The sequence below is a fragment of the Apteryx mantelli genome, chromosome 2 (genome assembly GCF_036417845.1).
Source record: "Apteryx mantelli isolate bAptMan1 chromosome 2, bAptMan1.hap1, whole genome shotgun sequence".
Taxonomy (NCBI): Eukaryota; Metazoa; Chordata; class Aves; order Apterygiformes; family Apterygidae; genus Apteryx; species Apteryx mantelli.
The window spans coordinates 168,054,816-168,076,338 of NC_089979.1; the positions used below are offsets into that span (position 1 = coordinate 168,054,816).

A 21,523-nucleotide genomic window follows, 5' to 3' on the forward strand; every position below is an offset into this window, starting at 1 on the left:
TCTCTTTAGGGCCTTTAATATATGTATACATATGAATAAACTATTCTATCGTATATATGTGTGTGTATCCCTCTCTCACACACACACACATTTATATATATATATGAGAATACTTTATTAACAATGATAAACCTCACCGCATTCAGTGTGACTGTTTCCATGAGTAAAATGGCAGGAGAATCAGTCCTCGACATGTAATTTCATACAAATAACACTCAATACGCTTTGGTCAAATACACGGAATTGGAAAATGCTTGTAATTGTATTTTCATTCTTCTGAAGTGGTGATTAGCTACAGTGCAAGTGGACTTCCTGATACCCTGCTCCTGTCTACCCTGACAAGCTATCAGCCTACCAGGTGCACACTGTGACATTAATACTTAGCCCTATGTCAGAAGAGAATAGCTTCTAGATAGATGTGGATCTATTCCTATCTGTAGTCATAACCAAAATCCACCTAACTAATGTGCGGTCATTTCTTGCCTCCTGTCTGGGAATCAGGCATGCATGCTGCTACAGAGCATAGACAAGGTGGTTTCTACTAACAGAACCGTATCTACACATAGCCATGAGCAGAATCTGGCCCAACATCATGAGATCATAAAGCCTCACAGGTGAAGTCTCTCTGCTTTATTTCACAGCTCCTGTGTCATCACAAACATAAATGTTGATGCCCCAACTTTCTGACAGATGCTACAAGCTCCTTCTCTCATCTTTAGACAACTGCTCTCAGTAACAGCTCAGTCTCGTTCCTCTGTCCCGCTTCCCGGCTCTTTCAAATCAAGCTGAGATGCATTCAGGTTACTGACACTTTAATCACCGCTCACTGTTTCTGATTTCAAGCAAGCTTTAGGGAACATGTGTTGACGTTCGAGTCCACAGACAGTTTTGAGAAGATCTAAGAAGTCTCTGAGAAGCTTGTTAAAAGTGACGAAAAACCTTCTTTTACGTATTTCGGAGCCCATATCTGCAACCCCTCGTTCACATGACCTGTCCCACTGGATAAATTCTTCCCCAGACCAGATCAGGGTACATGTGGGTAATCTCATTGATAAGACATTCTCCACTTTCAAGAGGACCAAGTAATATGTGAGTCACATCTGCCTGCTGAAACTGATCCTCACAGCAGAGAACTCGCAACTGCTCACAACTCATTTAGCTCCAGCGGTAGAGATTCCTGCTTTGATACCTCAGCTCACATCCTGCTGGCTGCATAGGCTGGCGCTCATATATATGAGCTGTGCATATGCACACACAAACAGCATGCATCATGTATGCAGCAACGATACAGCACTTTTATCCATTTAATTTTTTGCCAATGTATTTCTCAAGGTAGAAGCGAAGGCAACTAAGCGGAGACAGGTACTTTGTTTGTGAAATGTGAGAAAGTGTATCCAACACACCTTGCCACTCACTAACGAGCAGTATCTGATGAGCATGTCAGGTATTTCATACCCTTGACTCCACCACACCAGCGCTTGCCTGAAGAGCAAGCTGAAGGCTATCAGTTATAAGCAACCTTAGCTTAGTATTGCATCTCTTTTTGCAGCAACTGTTGTTTTCAGTCGCTAAGAAGTATCCCAAGGACAACTGGTATGCTGCACCCATGCCAGGCATGTGGCATCAGGGAACAAATATTTCATTAAAAATTGTAATCACTAGGAGCAATCTATTTTAAAAAATTAGATTACCAAGGAAGGATAGTCCCTCCAGAGTCCTGCTGTTCAAGATTAATGGGATAACTCATTACCATAAAAGGCAGATTACTTCCCTGCCCTAATTTCCTTCCTTGATTGTGCAGTGCTTCTTATCAGCACTCTGGAAACTTTTTGTGGTGAAATATGAAACAAGGTGGAAGTTGTCCTAGCTAGTGTTGTTAACAGGCTGTAGTTCAACCCCTGTTCACCAAGAAGTTCACAGGGATTCACAGATATTTTGCAGATATTGATTTTATTTGTCTGAACCACGTGATGTGTTGTAATGGGAGCTATAGGGGGGATCCACTGAACCTACATTCAGCCATCAAAAATTTAGGTACCCTGTTTCAGGTAATCATGCAAACTCCTTCTACACTTGATGTGTAAAGGCAGTTCCAGAAAATATATATATTTTTTAATCTGTCCTAAATACCTCTCATCAGATCATAAACATTGTCCTCTGGGGGTACCTTTACTCTGCATCAACCAGTTCAGATGGATCCTAGCTGACTATTTTAGAGCAATTTTCCAATAAGTAAAGTCAAGGACTATGAATTACACCCAAAGTGAAATTGCAAAGTATTGGATTCTCAACCAAAGAGAACTGGAGGCATGATGCAACGTGAATACTTGAGCAAACAACAGCTGGAAACTGGAAGCAATTCCTCTAGCTCAGTACACCCTCTAGCAATCTCTCAAGTCCAGTGCTTTGCTAGATCAATCAGCCCTGCTGAGTTTCTAATTAATCTATGGAGAGCATCATAGTAATATGGATGTACAGGTCACAAGCACGTAGCTTTGCATGACACTCAACCATTACTTCTCTTAAATTGTATTGCATTGCAGCATGTAGACACACTGTGAGAAAGTTTCACTGGTGTTTCAATGTGTATCTTAAGACTTGGTAAAAATTAGGCTGAAAACGTAAGCCAGAACACTACTTTTAGAGGAGAGGTTCCCACCAGGCTACGCAAATTGAATCAGCTGAATTTCACAGATACTGCATTTCAAAGAATTTCTTGTGCCATCTTATACTCCGGCTCTGTCCTGCACTGGAATACATCAGTGGCAGGCATTTCCCTTTTGGACTTGACCTGATAGGCACGTGCTTTACACGTGCTTTATGCTGATGGGCACGTGCCATCAGCTAATGGCTTCACTTGCAGTACCTAAGGGAGCATACGTAGCTGTCTCAGAGATCACAGTGTCCTTTAGGAATAACAGGAGGTACTTGACTGTCTGCATCAGAAGTTAAGCTTGTCAAAGGAGGACACAGGACTTTCACGGTAAGACTTTAGTACCACTTCAGTCAGGAGGTTCAAAGACAGCGTAAATGGTGGAGCAATTGTTAAACTGAAAGAATACAGGCCAGACATGGCTCTCAGCCTGTCCAACAAGTGAGGTGGTTTGAGTCATGAATCCAACCCTAGTAAAGCCTTGAGCTGACCTGAATACATAACAGCATGGTTATATTATTTGCCTGCATTGTGGATTTGAATAGGGTTAGAGCCTCTGAAATAGTACTATGCAATCCTGGCCCCAAAAACTGGTAATCTAAGAAGTAACAGGTATAATGAGCCAAGTCCTGAGTGTGTAATACAACCTGATCCCAAATTTTGATCATGAACTTACCTGAGACTTTTAAATCAAAAATAAGAGTGTCATCTCCAGTTTTGCAGGTGTATGTTCCCTCATCTTCTTTCGCCACAGCTGAAGCCACAAGCCTATGCAGTTTGCCCTTATCTTCCAAAGTGAATTTCTTGCTTGCTGTGATTTCTTTGCCATCTTTGTACCACTTAACCATGATGTTGGCTTCAGAGGTCTCAGAAACAAATTCAGCCTGTTTTCCAGTGATGACTCTGATAATTCCTCCAGTTTTCTCTTTATTTATGAAAGTTGCAAGTGCTGAAACAAAATACGGACACACAGTGCTTTGAGGAATTGTGTGGACACGAATAAATACATACACTTATATCTACATTAGGTATTAATTTATCACAGGGCCAAATATGCATGTGTATGGGAAAGTGCGGAAGAATGTCGAGGAGATAGGCGATGGAAGCTAGCCAGACCGTTCCGTGGGAAAAGGAGCATCAACAGGACATGTTGACCCATAGCCATGTAGCTGGGCCTGTGCCAGTGTGGTGTGCACCTGGGCTTTGACTCGAGACTAGCGATGAGCTCAATGTGCCCACTGCGCATGTGTGTAGTACACAAAACCCACGTATAGTGCCCCCCCGGCGTTCCTCGCCATGGACCGACGCTCAGCGGTGCCAGGGACTCTCCCGCTCCTTTATTGCCTCGATCGGGAAATCGCTGGGGAACCCCCGCTCAGACGCAGAGGTAATAAACGCTCAGCATTGACCTTAGTGTGCCTTGTGTTTGTGTATCTGTTCCTGCCGGGAGTCCAGGCGTCGCCCCCGCCGGACCCTTACAACTGGCGTAGTCGGCAGGATACACAAACGACAATGCCGTGGCCAAGGAGAGCGAAGGGGGAGGGCGAGAGCCACGGAGGGACTGCTCGCCTGCGGCTGCCAGGATGGCCCCAGACTGAGCGGTGGGGGCCGGTAGCTGCATTGCTTGCCGCTCTGGCAGTCCCCCAGGACTGGCCAGAGTTGGCACAGGGGGAAAATGTTACCCCGAAGGCGGTTGAATCCGCTTTACAGGCTATGCCCTTTCGTGCTGCTTCGGAAGCAGCTCGGAAGCTCGCCGGACAATTAGGGTGGGCGCTGTTGACGGGCATTCGAGCCTTAGATAATGAGGTATCATCTTTGCAGCAACGAGTAAAAGATCTGGAGAAGGAGAATGGAGATTTGCGTGATGCGAGGGCGGTAGCACAGGAGTTGATCACGAGCCAAGCTGAAAAGAGTCAGGAATTAACCCATAGGGTAGAGCGATTAGCTTTACGAATGGCTAACAAGCGCCGTGTGCGCTATGGTAAAACCCCAGCTACAGTTGCACAGGTGAGAGCAATAATAACTAGACCTTCCTGGGACCCAGAGGAGTGGGATGGTAATATTTGGAGTACTTCATCTGACTCGGAGATTGAATTTGGATTAGAAGGAGAATCGGCTACTCCCCAGGTCTGACCTCTTGTGCAAATGAAGGGGGAGAGGCAAGTAGATGGGAATACAGTGGAGCAATCTAGGACGTATACCCCGAAGGAATTGCGTGAGTTTTTAACTGCTTTCCAGCAGCAGCACGGGGAGTCTTTGTTAGCCTGGTTAGTGAGAGCATGGGATGCAGGTGCCGGATCGCTTAGTCTCGTAAGAGAGGAGCTGAATTTAATGAGCCCCTTATCAACCGATGCTCAAGTTCAGTATTATCTTACCCAATTAACTGCTCCGTGGGACGGGGCAGGAAATATTATCGTAGCTCCAACATTATATCAATGGTTATGTGCTGCTGTGCTAGGTGCTTATCCGTCCACCGATGAGTTAGTCGCCACAGTGGGAGCGTGGTGTACTTTGGAGGAAGGGATCAACGTGTTGCGGCGGCTAGGGGTAGCAATCGGATTAGCAGATGGAGAAGGACCGGACGGTGTGGAAATAACGCGGCAGATGAAGACCCAGTTATTAAGGGGGGCTCCAAGTGCCTTAAAGCCCTTACTATTTGGCATAGTAATGCCTGCAACTGGAACAGTGGGGGCTTTAATACACAATATAAGGGATTTGACACTTGTTGGTGAACCAGATACTAAGCAAGCGAGAGCAGTTCGGAATTCCAAAGGAAGAAAATTGGCAGGGACTACTAAATTGAGTGGAAAGGTAACGAGGCGGCAGATGTGGACTGATTTGCTGCAGGCAAGGGTATTACGTGATGAGATAAATGGTCTTTCTACTGCTGACTTATTCAAGCGGTGGCAGCGGCTACCTGCTAATCAGCAATATCGAACACAGCCTACCGCCCCCCCTGCTCCAGCCACAGCGTGGAAGCTGCCGGCCAAAAGACAATGAGGGGGAGGCGGGTCCCCTGCAATACGAGCGTCAGTTGCGGCTTACCATCGGGGGGACCGATGCCCTTATGTACCCTTGCGAATTCGCTGGCGCTCTGGAGGAGAAATTGCTGTGCTTGCTTTAGTAGATACTGGGGCAGAAGCTACTGCACTACATAGTGCGGTAGCTCCGGGGAAGGCCACTACCCATATATGTGGGTTGGGAGGATCAGCCACCCCGGCGAGACAGGCTGTAGTTACGTTAGCAATTGGCAAAACCCCCCCATTTTCTGCCACTGTTTTATTAGCACTGATTCACGAGTGTATCTTGGGGATCGATGTGCTACTGGGCAGAGATATTCAGACCCTGTAAGGATTGTTCTCCTTTGGAAAAAGTTCTGCGTTACCGCAGTTGCGATCCATTACTTTGATTAGAGGGTATCCAAAATGGGACCCAGTGGATCTACCGGTTCCCCCCACTGTAGTGCAAGTGAAGCAATACAGAATTCCTGGTGGGGAACAGGAAATTCAGGAAACTATAGATGCTTTATTGCATACCCAAATAATACGCCCTGCCCTGTCGGCTTTCAATAGTCCTATTTGGCCTGTTCGGAAGCCTGATGGCTCATGGCGTATGACTGTGGATTATAGGGAGCTAAATAAAGTCGCCCCACCATTAGCAGCCGTAGTACCTGACATGGTAACTCTGCTGGAAGGCATAGGGAAACATCTGCAAGAATGGAAAGCTGTCATTGATTTGGCAAATGCATTCTTCTCTATCGCTATATCCCCGCAATCGCAAGACCAATTTGCGTTTACATGGGATAATAAGCAATATACATTTCAAGTCCTTCCTCAGGGCTATAAACATAGCCCCACTATTTGCCACCAGATGATCTCAGCTGATCTTCCCCCCCCACTTACAGAGTGTACCATCCATCATTATATCGATGATATTTTGATAATGGGACCTTCTGAAGAACAAGTCCGTGAGCAGTTATCATTGCTGGTACAGACCCTACAGGAGCGGGGGTGGGCTGTAAACCCTAAGAAGGTACAGGGGCCAGACATCAGTGTGCAATTCTTAGGGATAGTCTGGAGGGGGCAGACGAAAGCTATCCCTGAGAAAGTGCGCAATACCATTCAACAGTACCCTGTCCCCACTACTGTGAGACAACTACAAGCTTTTTTGGGCCTTTTGGGGTTCTGGAGGACCTTTATACCCCACTTAGCATATTTAATGCGGCCGCTACAGCGTTTGACCAAAAAAAGTAGCCAGTGGCAACGGACTAAAGAACACCAGCAAGCCTTCGACCTGTGCAAGGAGGCGGTGGTCCAACATTGCGAACTATTCACTCCATATGAGGGACGACCTTTCGAGCTGGAGGTAACGGTCATGGGGGATACGGTGTCTTGGGGGTTGTGGCAGCAATGTGCCCACGCAAGGCGGGAACCTATAGGTTTCTGGTCCCGTTCCCTGCAAGGGGCCACAGCAAATTATACACCTTTAGAAAAACAGCTCTTGGCTGTGGTGTGGGCTTTGCAGGATACCGAACAAGTTACAGGACGTGACCCAGTGACCGTACACACCCCCATCCCCATTCAGGCATGGGTGACAGATGATACCATCAGGGCCCATGTGGGGGTGGCCCAAGCTGCAACTCAGTGGAAATGGAAACACTATTTACAAGCCCGGTTTAAGGCAGGGAGAAAGGACATGAGCACCCCGCATGCAACCTTGTTAGGGGAGGTACGTTTTGAGCACGTGCCTCTCTTGTCAGAGCCAGAGGGGCTGCCCCCCCTTGCTCCCCCAATAGAGCCATCGCCTGTCCAAGAGGCCCCTCCTTTTGAGACGTTATCTCCTGAGCAACGAGAGTGGGCCTGGTTTTCTGATGGCAGTGCGGTGTATTCCTGGGCAGGAGAGCGAGTGTGGCGCTCTGTAGCATATAATCCTGCCACAGATACTATCTGTTTTGCCTCAGGAACGGGATACTCAAGTCAGTGGGCTGAACTAAAGGCTGCAGCTATAGCTCTCGATGAGGGAGATGCACGCTACCTCTATACGGATAGCTGGGTAGTATACAAGGGTCTGCGAACCTGGTTACCAACATGGGCCGCTGCACAGTGGAAGATACATGATAAGGAACTCTGGGGGAGCCCCTTGTGGGAAAGGATTTGGGACATTGTGCAAACTAAAGCTGTGTCTGTGCGACATGTCGATGCCCATCAGAAGCAGGAGACCCTTGAAACTCAGCATAATACAGCAGTCGACCAGATGGCAACTCCCTCAGAGTTAAAGCAAGCTTGGCAAGCGCATGAACGATCAGGGCATCGTGGCCCCATCACAGCTCAGGCTTGGGATCTATCACAAGGCCATCCCATGTTAGCCCTACATTGGTATAAGACAGCCCGTGCTAACTGTCCCGTTTGTATGAAGATAACAAAAGTGCCTTTCACCAGCACATATGGTCGCATCAAGCGAGGCGAACAACCCTTTGCGACCTGGCAGGTAGATTATGTAGGCCCGTTATCCCCCTCACAGGGGCGAAAGTATATATCGACTGCTGCAGACACTTACACAGGCCTTATGTATGCATATCCTACCTCCCATGCGAATCAATCCTCTACTGTACGGGGCTTAGAGCAGCTCATGTATACTTATGGTATACCAAAAGAAATACAGAGTGACCAAGGTACCCACTTTGCAGGCCATGTAGTACAAGAATGGGCAAAGGACTTGGGGATCACCTGGGTCTTGCATATACCATACCACCCTCAAGATAGTGGATTAATAGAGAGAATGAATGGCCTGCTAAAAGAACAAATTCGAAAGCTTACCACCACGCAAACCTTAAGGGGGTGGATGAGCATGCTCCCACAAGCGCTGTTTATGCTTAACAACAGGCGTGTTGGAATGCTTACTCCCTATGAGCGAGTACAAGCCAAACCGACTCTAGCAACTCCTGCTCGGATATCCGTAATGGAAGGGGGAATTGCCCCCTGCATACTCGCCTCCGGGGAGGTAGGATTCTATACACCGGAGCAACTCACGATTACTGAACAAAGGGTTATAAGCTTACATTTAAGACTTGATTGCCCTTCACAGTGTGTATGGCTGTTTACACCTTTGATACCTGTCCAAATAGCCCCACTCTTATTGACCTCTTCTCAAGATTTATCTTTCCAGGTATCCGTATCCACGCCAGTGAATATTGCACAGGGAGCACCGATACTGCGAGGAATTCTGATCCACAGTGCCGGAGTGCCTCAAGTTCAGCAAACACCCTCAACACACTCTTTAGCCAGTGTGTGGATACTAACTCCTCAAAAGGAAAAGCGGCCTGGCACTGTTCTAGCAGATGGTCCAGGAGCCACTGCTCTAGTTCTTCCTGATGGTGATACTATGCCTTTCTATCTTCCCATCAACAGGTTATCACGCCGGCATCTGTAAGCTACTGTTGAGATGTTGCCTCTTGTTGACCACGACAGATGCCGTTAATCTACAAGACCATCCAGCTTCCCATGTAAATACATGGATTTGGCTCACACAAAGATCAGCTAACCTCTCTGCTTTCTGTATTGCAGGAGGACGATCAGTGGATGATGTCTTAACTATGTGTTACATAGGTGTACCAGCTCCACTCATGGTACTACAGAGTTATATACAAAAAAAGGGTATTTCTGTTACTCCCATGAATTCATACAATTTGGGTATTGTTTCCCAAAAGATGACACCTTGGACTTACTCTTTTTGTATAGCTAACATGTCTAAAGCATATATTTGCTTTCGCTTTGTAAATGCTACCTCTGTTCTGCGGTATGTAACCAATACACAGTTAATTTGTAATGACACTATAAATATTGCTTATGCATCTGCTCACATTATACTACCCTTAGGTTGGTTCCTTCTGTGTGTCACTACAGCATATACATATGTGCCAGCCAACGCCACAGGTGGCCCATGCACTGTAGATTGTATTACTCTAAGCATCCTTCCCTTTATGATGGAGCAGCGAAGGACCCCGTGACATATCCTAGATGCCATTTGTAACCTCCATGTAAGTTTATTTTCTCATGCGGAAGCCCTAGGCCTATTGCTAAGCCTAGTTGGGATCCCGGGGGTGGTGGCGCATGATTGTAAACGGTTAGAGCATGTTGTCTGTGCTTTAGCTCAAGGCTTAAATTGGACATCTAGAGCCATTGCCTCTTTTAAATAAAGAGTTGGGAGCAGTACGGCAAGAAACACTGCAAGACCATCTAGTGATTGACTATCTCCTACTGTGTTACAACCATGGATGTCCTGACTTTGCCGGGATGTGCTGCTTTACCATCACTGAAGAATCAGCATCTACTGAGACTGATATCAGCCACTTACAGAGCATTATCCAACATACCTGGCAGAATGGCGGAGATGCCTGGCTGGCTAATTGGTTTGGCTCCCTAAGGGGATGGCCGGGCCACCTCATACAAGGAGAACTCTTGTTTATCTTTCGCATTATATTATGTTATGTTTTGATTTCATTACTTTGTAAATTCCCTTGCCCTCATACCACACGCCCTTCTGAAGACTGGAATGGCCTGTAACCAGCTCTCCATCGCAGGGGTGGAGTGTATGGGAAAGTGCGGAAGAATGTCGAGGAGATAGGCGATGGAAGCTAGCCAGACCGTTCCGTGGGAAAAGGAGCATCAACAGGACATGTTGACCCATAGCCATGTAGCTGGGCCTATGCCAGTGTGGTGTGCACCTGGGCTTTGACTCGAGATTAGCGATGAGCTCAATGTGCCCACTGCGCATGTGTGTAGTACACAAAACCACGTATAGTGCCCCCCCCCGGTGTTCCTCGCCATGGACCGACGCTCAGCGGTGCCAGGGACTCTCCCGCTCCTTTATTGCCTCGATCGGGAAATCGCTGGGGAACCCCCGCTCAGACGCAGAGGTAATAAACGCTCAGCATTGACCTTAGTGTGCCTTGTGTTTGTGTATCTGTTCCTGCTGGGAGTCCAGGCGTCGCCCCCGCCGGAGCCTTACAGGCTCCCAACCCTTGGCGGCTTGTTGTAAAATTTTCCAGTCGTGTGGTTCCCATTTCCCCTGACCATTCTGTTGTAGCACGGGGAACGCCAGTGCTGTGGGGCCCTCGGACCCCGCAACAGGCTTCCATTGTCCTTCTATTATAGCGTCCTTGATAATACCACTCCAGCAGGACTCCCTTGGAGGTCCGGCGAGGGGATTCATTAAGCAGGGAGGTACTCCTCCCTCTTTCTCTTGCGCCTGCAGCTCCACTTTTTTCAGGCGTTCCGATAGCTCCTGTAGCACTCTTACGGTTTCTTCTGGTGACGGCGGTACTTTATTTCTGGTGCCAGGCGTGTTGTCCCCCGAAGACTCGCTGGACGAAAGCAGTGGGGGGTGCTCTGATGGAGTCTGGCGTGAGCGGGTGGTCTCGTTGAAGGAGGGTAGAGGCGGCCGCTGAGGTGGCACAGGCAGCGGCAACGGTGGGTACAGGGGACTGTTGCTAGGCAGCGGCGGGGGAGGAGCGCTAGGAGGGGGTCGGCACTCCTTCCCGCCCGAGTCTATGAGGTCAGCAAGGGGCGTGGCCACCGCCCCTCTTTGAGCCTCCTCCGGGTGCACTTCCGCGTTCGCCTCGGAGCTCGGACCGGCCGGCTCTGAGGAAACCTCCGCTTTCTGGGACGCAGCGGGTGACGGCGCTGACGATGCCTCCCCCTCAGAGTTCTCCCGCACCGGGTGACGGCGCTGACGATGCCTCCCCCTCAGAGTTCTCCCGCACCCTTTGCAGTGCCTCCCCGACGGACCGGCACACTGCCGTTAAAGTCTCTAGTACGGTGTTCCAAAGTGCGCAAACAGCTCTTATTGCCCTCTCCTCCTTCTCGCCTCCCCCAATCGTCTTCTGCCACATTGTCTCTCCGAAATCTCGCCATTCCGATACGGAAAATAGCATATGGGTGTCGGAAAAATGACCCCATTTTTGCCCTAGCTTAATCAATCGGTGCAACTGCTTTTCCGGGGCGTCAATCCCTCTCTTAGAGAGTATCCCGGCGAGCAAGGTGGCAGCAGCATCAGCCTCCATTGCTGCTTCCTGAGAGGCGGGGAGCGACCCCGAAGACCAGTGTCTGGTTGGCTAGCGGCGTACAACCAGCACTCCTCTCAGCCGTACAATCCCCACTCCCGTCCTCTCGCTGCTTACCGCAGTCTCGGAGCTCTTATCGGTAGTCACGGAAGTAAACCATCCTCTGCTACCAGATGTCGGAGTGGGGGGACGGGCCCGGAGTAACGATGAGTCTCAATATGAGTATGGTCGTTTTCCCTTTATTAGAGCTTACACAGAGTATATATAGACAGGCGATAGAGCATGTGCTAGCAACAGCTGTATGATTGGTTTACAGTCTCTGTTCACGTGCCTAAAGCGAATACATGATTGGTGCAAAGTTGCTGTTCACGTGAAGGGGCTTGTCGGCCCCCTCCTTGACTTGTTTACCACTACTTGCCTTCCCCTTTTGTAATGGTCTAGGAATGTTCAAGGACAGTTCACACAGCCGTGGGATCCTCCCTCCATCGTGAAGACAGGATTGCTCACTTCTAAGAGATCATGCCCCTTTTCACTTAACCATTCTTCCACATGCGGGATCCTATCCAACTCCTCTCCCAAGGAAACCACACTGGCTCCCCGTTCACGGTCCCCTCCCGGGCCTCAACTGCATAAGCACAAATTTGCCCCAAGAACGTGTTTGGAACCTCACAAATGCGGGAAGAAGCTCGTTCTTTCCTTCCCGAACTAAGACACCAACTCTCCCGGCTTTTCTCTTTGAAGTTGCATCCATTCCCGATTTCTCATCTCAGTTAGCAGCCGGTCCCTAACCCTTCCCGGTTACCTTGCTCACCAAACTAAACACAGTCTACCTGTGACAGTCTAACCTTTCATCTCGGTTAACAGATATTCCAACCTTTCAAACAGTGAATGGGCTGCGGATCAAACTGCAGTTATTCTGGAGAGGAAGGGAAAGTGATTTTCAAAAACGTCAAGTAAATAAATAGCAATTCCTAACTCAGTAAGTTACCTCCTAGGCATAGCCTCAGCTTGTATTGTATATAGGACTGAAAAAAAATCATTTTTGCAAAGGTCTGTCTTTTATAAAGTAGCAGACAGTTGGGGAATGATGGAATTTTTACCGGATTTAATAGACTGTATTTCATGTCAAGGGATTTGAAATTTCATACCCATGTTCTCAGTATAATTTCTGCTGTAATTAACTAACCTAATTATGCTTTTCCCTGCTGAATGTTTATAGGTATATCAGAGGAAGGATCACTTTACCCATGACTTACATACTGAAGCCTTCCTCAAACATCTCCTCCTTCTCACAGTTGAAAATAAAGTATTCACACAGACAGGCTGTTGGTTTGATCAGCTCAGTTGTTTTTAGGCTCTCCTGACATCCTAAGATCAGGACAGAGCCTTATTTTTTGATTGAGCATCTTTTATACTGGAGTAAATCAACATAGTTTCACATAATTATTCCTTGTTTACCTAGCACTGTACGCAGGCTCAAGCCAAAGAGTATCAGTCCAGTCTGGTGTTTAAAAAAAGGTCATCTAAAATCAGGCTTCTCAGTCCAAAGCCAAGCACCAAGTAATAGTAGCCCAGTTCCCCAGATTGTGAGCATTTAAAAAGCTTCTGCTGACCTCAATATAAGCTCTTATGTATTCATCTAAAAAAAATAGGCCATGGGCTTAAATGCCAAAAAATGGAACATAATTTTAAACTCATACTTTTTAGAGTTTTGCTTGTGCTGTAAAGCAGAGCGAGAGCTCTGGAGGACTTGGATATAGAATGCATATGTTCTAATGATATTCTTGCATATGGCCACCTTTCCTGTTGCATCCACAAAAAGAATCTCTTTTGCCCATTACCGTGGACTTCTTTGTCCCCGACATAAAATTAATTAGACAGGAACATTCCCTGATGCAATGAGGTGTTCACGGTTCATCTCAGATCACCTTGAGTTTCAGTCACTGCACAAAACAGTCTCAGTCGATCAGTGGAGCTACCTTTTATAGTGACACTAAGCATAAGGGATAAGAAAGTCTGGGAAGCACAAGACCCAGAATGATCTGGTACCAATTCCCCCTTCCTCCCTCAGAGTGGGAAGTTTCTAAACCAGAGTCAGATACCCATTTATGCTTACACGACTCACCTTATCCAAAACAGTGTAAAACACTGTTGGTAGCAATCAGGATTAACCAATTCCTTTCTGTACAAACACTCTTCCATCACTTTCATTTTTACACTTGGCTATAGCAACAGCCAGTGCCTACAAACAGGAGTAACTGAAGCTACAGCTAGTGGTGATGAAACACCTTGCTGGGAGGAAACTGGATATCACCCAGAGTCTGAAAAAATGCTTTGGGGTGCAACACGTGAAAGAGGATGGAGTAAGACATTGTGAACATGGAAGTGCTACACTGCTCTACGCTCTACAATCCCAGTTCATCCCATTTAACAGAAACAGTAAGCCTAAGTCTAGTTCTAAATCAGGATCTCAGTCCCCCGTGGTTCCTCAAATAGCCAGTAGAGAAAGACACTTCACAGCAGGGGCATAACCAAAATACATCTGCACTAGCAGAAAGACTAAGGTGGATTAACTTGAGGAATGACAGGAAATCACAGGTGTCCTCGAGGAAAAGCAGCTTTTAGCTATAGGGCACATGCAGCTGCACAGAGTCACGAAGCGAAGGACAACGGCAAAGATTCCAGCCTCATGAGAGACTCTTACCAATTATTTCACGAGAAGTCCTGCAGCAGGAGTTAAAATTAAGCAGTCGGTATGTACAAGAAATCTTAGAGAGGGGAACCATAAGGCTATTCTAGAGCTAAGCAGATTAGAGATGAGTTACAAGAGTTTGCTTACTTTGCAGAAGTTTTTGCTTATATTTTCCTGGGCTCAGATTCCTGTTCATCTGGGTCTAACCACGTCCAAAACAACAAAAAGATGATGCTGAATCACCCAAATCCAAAAATTCCCCATTATTTCAGTGCAAAGTCACAATTACTCAGAACTTAACCTATTTTAACCTTGCCCTAGACCTCTGTGCACTGATGAAAATCTAAAACAAAGATCTGAACCAATGCATCAAATCAGTCTCTTCATCTTGTGTAAAGGTATGTACTCACACCATCCAAAAAAAAAAAAAATCACAAAAACATAAGGCTGGAAAGACCTAGAAAGATCATCCAGCCCTTCTCCCCTGCTCTAGGACATGCTCAGCTCTTTATGTAATTCCAGACAGATATTTCACTAACCTTTTCTTAAGCCCATGATGGAGGCTCCAAAACCTCTTCAGATGATTCTATTCAGTCATCCAACCAACAGAAAGCTTTTTTACTGTACAACCTGGATCCTTCTCATTGCAATTGAAGCCCATTATTTCCTGTCATTATTTCCGCATGGAGAACAGATTGTTCCCTTCCACTTTACAACAGCCTTTTAGGTACTTGAAGTCTGTTATCAAGTCCTTCCTTACCTATTATTTATGACTTAGCACCAATTGGTGGCAGGGGCTTTAAAGACAAAATTAGAGAGCCCTTAAGTGCTTAAATCCTGTCTTCATTTATCCTGTAACGATCATGACAAAAGGATGTAGGAAAGAGGATACAAGTACAGAGCTACAGCCAAGAGACCATTCGTTTACTTGAAAGGGCAGCACCCACAGATAGAAGATTTGCTCTTGTAGTTTTTCTAACCCTGACTGACTATAAAGAGACATTCTGAAAGAGGTGCTTTACAGAGGAGAATTAGGGCAACAGATGGCTGAACAGGGAATGGCTTGCTAAAAGCCCTAAGATGGAGAAAACAGAGTCAACCAGAGAGGGAGAAATTTCAGAGGAGGGAGAAGAATGAGCTAGGAGGCTTAATGGTCGACAGCATGACTGAAAGCCGGTGCAATGAGATGGAGGCAACAAAAAGCAGCCAGTTGTTCCTTTTGTACTGCCCTTGCTTCCACCTTCTCTCAGTCATTTGACGGGTAATTGTCATGGAAGAGACCAGAATCCATCTCCAAACCCTATCCAGGGGAATTACAGAATGGGAAACCGTTCAACTTACTTTCCACATTGATCTTGGCTTGGGTCTTGTCATCAGGACTCTCACAGCAGTAGAAGCCCCTTTCTGCGAAGGAGATGTTCTTAACCACGAGGATATGCTTCGTTCCCTCAGCTTTGATCTCTATGTTTTCACTGGGCTTCAGCACAGTTTTGTTCCTCATCCACTTCACCTCTGCAGCCTTGGTCAGCTCAACCTCCAGGATCACTGTGTCCCTCTCTTCAACTGTTCTGGGCTCCAGTTTCTTCTTGAATGAGACTGGGGCCTCTGCCAAAGGAGAAAGATATTAGCAAAAACGTGCAGGATCCAGAAAACGGGCTATCGGGAGGAATTAAAATAGTGGCCCATGCATTCTGGGCATCTTTATTTAATAAACTGAAAGCAGCAATCCCCTACTACGAATATAATCCGTCAAGGGGAAGGCCATATAAAGCAGAGATCACAGCATCAGTGATAGCCTGTCAAAGGGACATTATTGTCTCTTACCTCGCACCCTGAGGTTGGCACTGCTTTCTACACCCTCAGCATTGGCAGAGATTTCAGCTGCGTCTTCCACCGTCAGATCAGTGATCGTCAGGCTGTGGTTGGTGTCACTCTGCGAGATCACATACTTCTTGCTGGCTTCAATCTTGACACCATTCCTGTGCCATGTAACCACAGCATCACTGGGAGAGATGGTACACTTGAACACAGCCTCTTTTCCTTCTTCAGAGACCACGCTGTTGAGACTCGTAATGAATTTCACCACTCGGGGAGCTGATGCAAAGGAAGAAAACACTTAGGAGCATGTCTTTGAGACATGGTGTGAACATGGTGTGAGACAAACCAGAGATGTGGAAACTTAGGGAGATTCCTCTGACATGGAATTTTGTTATTATTAATATTATTCTGTAGAGCAATAACAGTGCCTTAAACAGGCTTTGGTTTTGCCTTTCTTTCTTTCTCATCTTTTACCAAATGAGATCATCTGTTCTTTCACATCAGAGCTTCATTTGCCTGACTAGATAAAAAAATCTGTAGAGGCATAAGCCCCATCCACCTTTGTCTCTTCCGTCCCTGGAGACACAGACAGTGGAGTTAAATGAATCCAGGGCGTGATTCATCTCATCCTGAAGTAGATGTTTCAATAGGTCAGATGAATTCTGACCTACTAGCAACCGTTCCTCTCCGCTGACTCCAAAGAGAGCTGAGGGGGTGCATCCCAGCTGTAGACATCTTGTGTGGATGTCTGAGGAGAAAGGAGATGAACCCTAGCCTGTGTGCCTCTCTGCCACTGCACTGCACAGCACCTTCCTTTCTTTGGCTGGACTTTATGATGCTCTGCTGTTGGGGACAGTAAAGGGATATAGAGTTATTGCCTGGGGGCAGATACTGCAGCAGTGGGCCCAATTAGCCCTTTGGTCCTGGACATCAACCCTCTCCTCTCTGTGTGAGCACCAGCTGCACCCCATCCTTCTGATGAGACAGTCAATTTAGAGCCTTAGCCTTCATGAGGGAGCAGCAACCCTGTGCACTGTCCCAGGAACAGAGGCGACAGTTTAGGCCCTGCTTCCCCCAACAGGACCAGCTTACAAACGTTACCCTCACACAACATCCCTGTACATCTTCCTCATCAGCTTTGTCATGCTGGAGGACAGAGTGGGGAAGAGCTAAAGCCCTGCCCGCTCCCCAGCCACTAGGCTAGGAGGTGATAGGAATGCTGTGATGACTGTGGAAAGCAAACACCAGGAAAAGCACCCATCGGAGGCCTTCTTGTTCCCTTGAGCGAAAGCCCAGCAAAGGACATCAACTGGGTCTTTAGAGGCAGGAGGAGCTTTGCTAGCCCATGGCATGGGAGCCACAGTAGCAGCAACAGCAGTTCAGGTCTTGAGCCTAGAGCAGTTTTAGGGGGAGTTTGGACTCCTTCACCTCCATCCTCCCGCGAGGGAAACGGAGCTGTTAGGCAGGGACATGACCTGGGGGCAGCTGCCTGCTCACCTTGCACCTTCACTTGGAATTCCTGCTTGTCATTCTTTGTGCAGCAGGTGTACACAGCAGTGTCCGTGCTCTTAGCCAGGTTCACCGTCAGGGTCCGGGAAGCCCCCTCACTCTTGATCTCATACTTCTTGCTCGCCTTGATTTCTATTCCATCCTTCAGCCACTCGACTGAAGCAGTTTCAGGCGTTACTGAAGTAGTCAGAGTGATGTTTTCATGTTCTTGAACAATGAGGGGCTCTTTCTGGACAACCTTCTTTTCAAATTTGGCCTCTGGTTCTAGGAAAGGCATTAAAAAAGACAAACTATTAGCTTCATTTCCAGGTCCTTAACCCAGCAATATTCAGTTACTGTCTCTTCTCACAATAGGGTTCCAGTTCATGGCATAATCTGTAACAACCCAGGAAATATGGATGAATATTTGTGACTGGTATAAACTTTTGCTGAGAAAATAATCTGTCAGGTAACTCAGAGCTTCTGCTTATAAGAGGAGCCAAGAAAAGGAAATGCAAATATACATTTTATCTGCCACTCATAAAATGCTTCTTTCTTAGTGGTAAAATTACCTATATAATCTTTCTTCTCTTATTTGGATGATTCTAGATCTAATTAAGAAGAAATATTAATATGCTAATCCTGAATTTACAGCCTCTTTTCTTATCTGTTTGCTTTACTCCCATTCTCCTCTACCTTGTACAATGCTTTGCCCCAGAACAGGGCGCACACAGTGGCAATCTAGTTTTTCTTAGCGGCCTTTCCCCACAGCTCTATTTCTGTGCTTTAAAACTTCCCACTTCCAGCTCATTTTCAGCTACCCATCACTGGAAAAGGTTGTATGATAACGTGTGTGAAGGAGATGATAAACAAACAAGAAAAAACTATTTAGCATCGCTTTAGCCAAGGAGTCTCCAACCAGTTTCTCCTCCTCAACACTGCTAAATTCAAATGGCCAAATTCATGTGCAGCATGGTTCACAGATATTGCTCCAGGAGAGATCGTAGCTGCACCGTGGCCATTAGGTACAGAATAATCACTATTCATCTTAGCCACCCAGCAAAGCTGCATAACATGCCCAAAGTGAAAACTCACCAGTAACTCCAAGCTTGAAGGTCAGCTTCTGGCCTGCAGCCTCACAGATGTATTCGCCAGCATCTTTCTTCTCCAGCCGCTCTATAAGCAGACGACGGGTTTTGCCCAGAGTCTCGATTTGGAATTTTCTAGAGGAAATGAGCAGTTTTCCATCCTTGTACCATTTCACTTCAGTTGTGTCCTCTGCTACCTCACAGCTGAGGCTGGCACTTTCTGTCAGGACAGCATGCACCTCCTTCTGGACCTTCTCCTGGTCTATAAACGCAGGTGTCGGCTCTGAGTGCAGAAAAAGGAGAGAATATTGACAGAGGGATTCAAATGAGGCCATCTTACCCATCTGTGTGCACAGGCCTGGAAAACATCAAGGTTACCACTTATGTTAAAACCAAATGTCTTCACTGGACAGTATCTACCCTTCTGTGTGAGCAAACTGCAACGTGGAAATTAGGGGAGTAAGAGTCCAGGAATGGAAAGGACCAAAGGGTCCTTGATACCACTCCCACGACTGCAAGCATGCAAAACATGTCAAATTCAGAAACTTCCACAGAATATCTTTCCTGCACATCACCAACCCCCCCCCCAATATCTTTTCATTAAGACCTACAGTGAATTATCAAGGACACAACTGTAACATGTCATAGCAGAAATGATGGTCTCCTGGTTCACTTGTCCATCCTAACCCAACACAGTACTGTTGGCTTCTGGAACACTCTTCATAGTCTCTTCCACTGTCACAAATGTGACGGTCAAAATGACAAAGGAATACAATTTCCCTACAGCAGTCAGTTAGCCCAGGACTGTGGGCGGCAAGGTACTCAAGCATGTCTACAACTTCAACACTCCCTTCAACATCACACGCTTAGAACAGTTTGGGAACCTTCTGAATCCAGTTCTAAAAGACCAAGTACTAGCAATCTTTCAAGACAAAGGGGCATTTAGCATCTAGCAGAAGTGTTACAAGCATCTCAGAAGGTTAGGACCTCAAATACACAATAGCATGAGTTCAAAAAAGTGCTGAGTTTTCAGTCCATCTCTATAAATTCTGCTGTTAAAACTGCAAATGGCAGAGCACATTCCAACCTCTCAGTTTTTAGAACTGGGTGTGGAAATCTAACAAGGAAAGGATTTTTGAATGAATTTCATTTCAGGATTGAAATACTACAACAGAAAAGCACATGACCAAGTACTTCTGTGTTTTCCAGAAAATATGTTTCTGAGGAGAACTTTGTTGTGGTAACTAGAGGCTTTACAGCTGGATGCAGAAGAAACAGATGAAGCAGAATGCAGAAAAAAAGCTGTTTAATTGCTATCTAACTAGCCACCTTGTTTTCTAACAGTCTGGGCTAGTTTTCATTTAATCTGTACTTTTTTACTGATTAACACTCATCAAGCCTCAGCAATTCCTCTCACAGTTCAACTGGTTTCAGGCTCACCACTGCTAGTCCAGCACTATGCTCAGAAATGCCTGTGGCTGGAACAGCCCAGGTGAGTACCTCTTCATCACTCCCTTTCCAAATTTCTTTTGAAAATTCTGAAAGTCTTTAGTCCTCACACTGATGGTTCTTAAGTTATTCCTCCATTTCTTGGCTGGCAAAGCCAATCCTTTATTCCTTGCGTGTTTTACAGATAGTCTGTTTTACTTGCAGTTCCAATACAGACCGATCAAGCCTCACACAATGAATGTCAGACTCGCTTATCTGATTGTGACTTCCTACTCAACGGCATTGTAAATGGGGTAACGTGCTGCTTGGTGGAGCTCATGTTACTCCTCCCTTGACATGCTTCATGCAAAATGCACACTCCTATCACACGTGCTTGTCTTTGTCAAGAGGTTCAGTGCACAAGAATCACCCTTTGGGATCCCAGGAATGGGAAAGATTTGAACAACATGCTGACTATTATTTCTATTCTATTCATTTCTGCAATTATTATTATATAGACTACTTAAGAATGTGACAAGCCTTTGTGACATGATAAAACCAAATATTTCAGTATATACCAGACCCAGCACACAGCAAATCAGATAAACTTTACAGACTGCAGTAGAGCCCAGACTATTGCAATTGGGTCATTGTGTAATATGGAATCACAATTATTATTTTATTATTCTCTACTGAAATTTTGAAAAGAGTATCAGTCTTACCCATGACATTAATCTTGAAGGTCAGTTTCTGGCCAGCAGCCTCGCAGGTGTACTCGCCAGCATCTTTCTCTTCCACCTGCTCCACCACCAGCTGCCGCAATTTGCCCTCTGACTCCACCTTGAACTTCTTGCTTGAGGTGATCAGCTTCCCCTCCTTGTACCATTTCACCTCGGTCCCCCTCTGGGCCACCTCGCAGCTCAGCGTGGCCTTCTCTTTCAGGGCTGCCTGCACCTCCTTCTGCACCCTGTCCTTGTTTGTAAACACAACTTCTGGCTCTGAAAAGAGAGATTAATTCAAAGTGCATCCCTGAGCTGAAGTTTCCTAAACTCTGTATCATAGCTTACAGGGAATACTGGAAACCACCTCTCTGGCTTGACAATGTCCATCTAAACCTATCGGAAGGACATGTGGATTGTGATTTTTTTTTTTTTTAAAGAATCTTTTAGCTGCTTTGTCATTAATCACACAAAGATTTTATTTATATATATATATATATATAAAATATATATATATATCTATATCAGTTTCCTAAATATTCAAGAAATAGGAAGGATGGACCAAAGAACTTTCTC

General features: G+C 46.2%; 1 protein-coding gene across 1 annotated transcript in view; it reads right to left on the reverse strand.

The window, feature by feature from the left end:
* The window catches only part of LOC136991345 (obscurin-like), a 144,635-nt gene that overhangs the window by 119,110 nt on the left and 4,002 nt on the right, over positions 1 to 21,523 (reverse strand). Inside the window, 5 exon segments of the mRNA XM_067292211.1 lie at positions 15,748 to 16,011; positions 16,231 to 16,500; positions 17,722 to 17,997; positions 18,808 to 19,083; positions 20,951 to 21,226. Coding sequence (XP_067148312.1) covers positions 15,748 to 16,011; positions 16,231 to 16,500; positions 17,722 to 17,997; positions 18,808 to 19,083; positions 20,951 to 21,226 — 1,362 coding nt within the window.